This window comes from Myotis lucifugus, unplaced genomic scaffold, assembly GCF_000147115.1.
Source record: "Myotis lucifugus unplaced genomic scaffold, Myoluc2.0 scaffold_46, whole genome shotgun sequence".
Lineage (NCBI taxonomy): Eukaryota > Metazoa > Chordata > Mammalia > Chiroptera > Vespertilionidae > Myotis > Myotis lucifugus.
Window position 1 is genome coordinate 4,369,805 of NW_005871094.1, and position 7,150 is coordinate 4,376,954.

A 7,150-nucleotide genomic window follows, 5' to 3' on the forward strand; every position below is an offset into this window, starting at 1 on the left:
GGAATGTCTGAGGGACAGTGAACTGGCCCCCTGTTTAAAAAGTTTGAGGACCTCTGTGACCATGCCATTGTCTTTTTTTTTTTTAATTCTTTATTGTTGAAAGTATTACATGTGTCTCCTTTTTTCCCCTCATTGCCTTTCCTGACCATCCTATGTGAGTTCTCTCCACACTAGCTTGCCTGCTTTTATATCTGTTCTTCTTTTGTACCCCGTGGGCATGGACTTCTTAGAAACCTATGATCATTGAGATTCAAGGTGAGCCATCCAGTACTTTTGTGACCCACACACTTATTTGTCCTTCTACTCTTTCTGTTCTGTCCCTTTATTTCAGTCTTTTTTTCTTGACCTTAAATCTTCATCTCTAAAGACCTTTGACCTCTTTTCCCAAGCCTGCACTTCTAGACCAGTGGTTCTCAACCTTCCTAATGCCGCCACCCTTTAATACAGTTCCTCATGTTGTGGTGACCCCCAATTTCATTGTTACAAATTGAACATAATTAAAGCATAGTGATTAATCACAAAAACAGTATGTAATTATATATGTGTTTTCCGATGGTCTTAGGCAACCCCTGTGAAAGGGTCATTCGACCCCCAAAGGGGTCGCAACCCACAGGTTGAGAACCGCTGTTCTAGACCAGTGGTCGGCAAACTGCGGCCCCTTGAGTGTGGCTCTTCCACAAAATACCACGTGCGGGTGCACACGTACAGTGCGATTGAAACTTCGTGGCCACACTCAAGGGGCCAAAGAGCCGCATGTGACTCACGAGCCGCAGTTTGCCGACCACTGTTCTAGACATTTCCATGAGGTCATTCCAGACTCACAAGCCCCAAACTTAAGTCATCTTCCTCATTTCCAGTGTGTCTCCTCTCACTGATTTCCCGGTTTCTCTGAGGATCCAATCTCCCTGTCACTGAGGATCCACCACAGCTTAGGTCTCACCATCTCTTTTTGTTCCCGTGTTTTTATGGCTCTCTCTCTCATCCCCACCCTTGCTTGGTTTCTAATCTGCCTCCTCCCTGGTCTTTCTTCCTCCAGACTCTCCTCTGTTGGCTTCATTATGCTCAGGGTGTCAGGATAGCCTTCACTCTGGGCCCCTCTTACTTCTCTGGTATATCCTGAGCACCCACCCTTTCCTCTAGCCAGGCCTGTCTCTTTCCTCCGGCCTCCGTACATACGGGCTTATTCCCATCTGAGTCTTTGCACTGCCTCCCAGCCTGGCCTGGCCCAGCCCTACGCCTCTTCCTTTTCTCTATATTCTGTCCGTCCTGCAGGATCATTGAGTTGCCTCTTCTGATTGCTCAGCTACAGAGCTGGTCTCTCCTGGGCAGAACCACTTTCCTGGAAGCATACTCAGGAAACAAGGAAACAGGAAGGAAAAAATTGCATTTGATTGTATATTCTTTTGTTCTTCTTGAATTTTATACTGTTTGTGTGTATTATTCAGTGAAATAATTTTACCACATATTTAGCAAATATGTTTACAAATCACAAGTAATTACTCTGTGTCACACCTTAGTTTTCCATGAGCATGTATATTGGTTTCCCCATAGCACCTAAGTCAGTGCAGTGGGTACCTGCTAGGAGCTTCGTGAAGGGCTGGATAGAAGAGATGCGGGAAGAAGGCATGAACAGATTAGAGGCAACCTTGGACCTGACCTAACTTCTTACTGAGTAATTTCAAAACTAAAAGGAAAAAGATCGCTCTTGCCTTTTTTTAAGATTCTTAAGAATAGAGGCTGTATACCTGGCTACATCTGGTTATAGAGTTTTAATCTGATGATTAAGAATTCTTCCTGGCTAGGATTTATATATAGAAAATTCTAAAGAGTCATAAAAACATATTAGAGCTAAATTCAGTAAAGATGCAGGATACAAAATTAACACACAAAAATCAGTAATGTTTTCTACATATTAACAATGAATATTAGCTTGATCCCCAGTGTGGGGCATGCAGGAGGCAGCCAATCAGTGATTCTCTCTCCTCATCGATGTTTCTATCTCTTTCTCCCTCTCCCTTCCTCCCTGAATCAATAAAAATATTTAAAACATAAAAATTAATAAAAAACAACAAAAAAATCATAAAATACTTAGGAATAAATTTATTTTCACCAATGACGTGAAAGATCTCTACTCTGAAAATTATAAGACATTGATGAAGGAAACCAAAGAAGACACAAATAAATGAAAAGCTGTCTTATGTTCATGGGTTGGGAGAATTAAATTTGTTAAAATGCCAATACTTCCAAAAGCTGTCTGTAGATTCAGTGCAATCCCTATCAGAATTCCAATGGTATATTTTTTATTTTTTTACAGAAATAATAAATTAAAAAATCCTAAAATTTGCAAAGAACCACAAAAGACTCCCAATAGTCCAAGCAAGAAGAATAAGGTAGGAGAATTACACTGTCTGATTTCAAGCTCTACCACAAAGTTACAGTAATCAAACAGTGTGGTACTGGCATAAAAACAGACAAGTAGACCAGTGGAATGGAATTGAGAGCCCAGAAATAAACCCAGCATGGTCAACCAATATTTGACAAGGGGCCCAAGAATGCTCAATGGAGAAAAGACAGTCTCTTCAATAAATGGTGCTGGGGAAATTGGATATTTACAGGTAAAAGAATGAAACTTGACTCCTCTCTTACACTACTTAAAAAATTAACTGAAGTGGATTAAAGAATCAAATGTAAGACCTTAAAGCATGAAACTCCTAGAAGAAAACATAGGGGAAAAGGTCCTTGACGTGGGTCTTGGTAATGATTTTTTGGGAATCACACCTAAAACACAAACAACACAATAAAAAAACACATTAAGTGGGACTACATCAATCTGAAAAGCTGTACAGCAAAAGAGACCATCAAGAAAATAAAAAAAACCAACAGCATATGAAATGGGGAAAACTTTGCAAACCATATATCTGATAAGTAGTTAATATTCAAAGTAAATAAAGAACTCATACTACTCAATAGCAAAAAATAAAAAATCATCTAATAAATGGGCAAAAGACCTGCACTGTTTTCTAAAAAAGATGTATGAATGGTTAACAGGTATATGAAAAGATGCTCAACATCGCTAGTCAATAGGGAATTACAACAAATGCTGACAAATATGTGATGAAGAAGAAACCCTTGTGCACTGTTGGTGGGAATGTAAATTGGCTCAGCCATTATGAAAAACAGTATGAAGATTCCTCAAAAAATTAAAAATAGAACTACCATATGATCCAGCAATTTCACTTCTAGGTATATATCCAAAGAAAATGAAAACGCTTAACTCGAGAAGATGTCTGCACTTCCATGCTCATAGCGGCATCATTCCCAGTGGCCCACGGCATGGACACAACTTCCGTGTTCATTGATGGAAGAATGGATAGAGAAGTTGTGATAATACACAATAGCATAATATTTAGCCATAAAAACACACACCTAGGAAATCCTACTATTTGTGACAACAAGGATGGACCTTGAAGGCATTAGGCTAAGTGAAATAAGTCAGAGAAATACAAATACCATGATATCACTCATATGTAGAATTTAAACAAAACAGACCAAACTCATAGAAAAGGAGATCAGATATGTGGTTACCATAGGCAGGGACTGGAGAAAGGTGGTCAAAAGGTCCAGACTTCCAGTGACGTAACGTACAACATGGACAGGAGAGCAACACTGCTGTATGCGGGAAAGCTGTTGAGAGAGTTCTCATCACAAGGAGACTTTTTTTTTTGTTTTTTATTGTATCTGTGAGATGATGGATGTTAGCTAAACCTGTTGTGGTGATCATTTCGCAGAGTATATAAATCAAACCAATGTGCTGTGCACCTTAAACCTTATGCAGTGATGTACGTCAGCGACTCCTCACCTGCAAAAATAAATGGCTAAATAGATGGTAGGGGATGTTTCTGCAACATTTTGGGAACAGATACCTGGGTAACTTTGCCCAGCATCACAAGCTCAGGAGCATGTGCGTCCTGCCTGCAGTGGGCAGACGTTCTCTGTCAGGGAGAGAATCCCGTCTTCAGCTGAGATTCCTCTCAGAGCTCTTGGGGTTTAATCTCTGCCCCTACACCTCCCTCCCCCCGTCTTCCCCCAGTCCCTGTGGCCACCAGAGATGCTTCCATACATTTCAAATGGCCGAGGCAGTGAGATGGCACATGCACTGCCCCGCCCACCTCATGGTCCAGGCCGTTGCCCCCCTCAGGGTTGAGGGTTTGATTCCGGCCAAGGGCACATGCCTGGGCACATCCCCAATAGGGGGTGTGCAGGAGGCAGCCAATCAATGATTCTCTCTCATCATTGATGTTTCTATCTTTCTCTCCCTCTCTAAAATCAATAAAATATATTAAAAAAATAATAATAAAGGCAGTGATATTTTGAGACCAGGAGGTGTATGCCTTGCTTTGTGTGTTTTTGAAGTCGATCTTTGGAAAACAGTACAAATGATACTAAGTCCTTGCTGCCGTTTTCTGGTCCCTCCTTCTGGGGGTAAAACTTACACTTTCTCTTTCTCTTGCAGAGCATGATTGAGAAGGGAGGATAAAAGCCACTTTCAGAACAAGCAAAACTCCGTCAACGTTGATTCCAGAGGTGGTGGGACATATTTTTTCCTTGTAAGAAAGTAACCTGTTTAGAGAAAAGCCGATGAAGAGAAGCACTGGGAGCAGAGTGAACAGAAGTGCATCACAGTTATTCAACAAGAACGGAAAGCCGAGGCCTATCTAGATCAGGAATCAGCCGCAAAGGACACGCCACAGTGTTAGTAATGCCGGCTGTGATGACGAGTGGGCAACCCTTTCTACCTTTCGTACTTTCTGTCCAACTTTCTCTTCTGACCAAGCTCCATCACTTGGTGAACCTCCACTCCGGCAAAGCTTGCGGGTGGGACCAGGGATGAGGAGATGGGAGTGGGGAGGAGAGGGCAGGATACCTCCATCCAGGCCCTCGGTGCTGGCGTAGTATCCAGACTGTGCATGTTGGGCTTCTGCTTCCTTTCTCCCTTGACTATAAGAGCTGTTTCATTTTAACTTATGACGATCATGTAAAGAAGACAAAAAGGAGAGAAAATGTCCCTCTTTTACTGGAATAATGTTTATGATTACAAGTGAAATAAGGCATTTTTTATCAACATAAAGGCAACCTTGGCTTATACAACTGCTTCTCTATCGTGAATACTGACACCTGACTTCACTCACTATCAATAATAAATTTATTTTCTGATGAAGACTGGCATTGCAGCCCGGGCCTCATGTGCTTCTTTCCAGGGGTTGGATGGTTATGCTTATGGGAACTGAGTTGATTTATATTGTTACTAGTTTCCATGTGTGCTGTACCTTTCTCCCAAAAGCTGCAGAGCCTCAGCCACGCAAGCGCTCCTCAGGACTTGCCTCGTGGTAGGTAGGTAGGTAGGTAGGTAGGTAGGTAGGATGCAGTAAGAGCTTTACAACCTGCATGGACCTTCCTCCCTCTGGGATGACCTAAGCCATCCTGCCTGTGGTGAGAACGAGCTTAGCTAACCTTGGTTACAAACTTCCGACCCTGCGATCTATGAAAATGTTATTTTTAAAAAGTCAACCAACCTTGAGTGTTTTCCCTCTTTCCAGTTTCATTAAAGCTTTCTAATTATGTCTCCCTTTTTTGCCAGAGGATTGGTACTTCAAGCCTGGATTTTGATAAGTTGGAAATTAGTATTCACACTAAAGCTAAATGGAAAGGTCTTTCCAGGAATAGATGGAGGAGAAAATGCCAAGGCTCCGTGATGTCATCTAAATATCTTCTGTTGTGTAGAATTTCTGTTACAGAGAGAAGTACTTTAGCAAAATAATTATGAATACAGGCTCTGGAGTAGGTGCATCTGTGCTCAGATTGTGACCCCGCCCCCTACCCCGTGGGACCTAATCAAACCCCTCACCATCCTGAGCCCCTGATTTCTCAGCTGCTGGGGTTGGGGGTGGAAGAATCTGTGTAGACCAGCCGTGGGCAAACTACGGCCCGCGGGCGGAATCCGGCCCGTTTGAAATGAATAAAACTAAAAAAAAAAAAAGACCGTACCCTTTTATGTAATGATGTTTACTTTGAATTTATATTAGTTCACACAAACACTCCATCCATGCTTTTGTTCCGGCCCTCCGGTCCAGTTTAAGAACCCATTGTGGCCCTCGAGTCAAAAAGTTTGCCCACCCCTGGTGTAGACATACATTCGGTTGGGTCCAGTACATGTTGGTTTGTGTGATTATTCAGTAAACTGGTGTTTGGAGTTGGTGATGTGGGAAGAATATCCACAGGCCTAGATACCTTTTACTTCGAGATGGTCTTACGTTGGGAACATTTCAGCCAACCTCTAGAGACGGAAGTGTGGCCCCTTTTATCTAAATCCTGAGTTGGCTCCATTTGAAGGCATCCCGTGGACGCTTGTAGACACACCTGTGGACCTGATGCTGATTCTGAGTGACTATTGACTCTCCTGCCGTAATTACCCCGAGGCTCTGTGGTTCCTGCTCAATGAAAGCTTTTGTTTTGAGTTGTGTGTTTTTTATGGTACAAAATAAGCTGATTTGTTTAAGAGTGAAGGAAGGAGCATTGGTTGCTGGAGGAGCAGCACATCAGGCCCTGTCAGGATGGCAGCCAGGTAACTACCTGGGGGAGAGAATAGGTACACAAAAACAAGTGTTTACAAGGTGACTTGCAAATCAGCTAACTCACAGATTCCCTGCTTTGTTTTGCAATTTAGAGCGAAGAAGTTGGCGCATCTCAGGCTGCCAGTCTTGTCACTGGCAGAGAAATACAGCACTGAAGAGCCAGGCATTAAAGCTGGTGAAATCCATGAGAATGGAAGGTGGTTGGGAGGGAGCTGTCCTGACCACGGGTGGTTAATGTATCATCCTGATAAACAGGATGGGTGCAAGGGAGAAAGACCGCACTCGGGAGGAATTAAAGGGTGAGACGATGCCTTTTTCTACACCTTCAGGCAGCTTGCTGTTGATGGCCTGACAACTCTGTCCAGGTTACTGTTAACTTCAGGACAACTGCTTGCAAAGAATGTTGGGCTTTTGAGTCTCAGGGGAGTTACACATTCCAAACAGTTTCTCCATTAAGGAGAACACACCTTGAACTGTAGGATAGCTCATGAAGCCAAGAAAAGTCAAGTTACTTGAAA

At 42.6% G+C, this 7,150-nt stretch overlaps 1 protein-coding gene across 1 annotated transcript in view; it reads left to right on the top strand.

Moving 5' to 3' along the window:
- The window catches only part of CHCHD3 (coiled-coil-helix-coiled-coil-helix domain containing 3), a 265,354-nt gene extending 260,123 nt beyond the window's left edge, over positions 1-5,231 (top strand). The window contains exon 8 of the mRNA XM_006088332.3: positions 4,514-5,231. Coding sequence (XP_006088394.1) covers positions 4,514-4,537 — 24 coding nt within the window. The 3' untranslated portion in view covers positions 4,538-5,231. The remainder of the gene's footprint in view (positions 1-4,513) is intronic.
- The last annotated feature ends 1,919 nt before the right edge of the window (positions 5,232-7,150 follow it).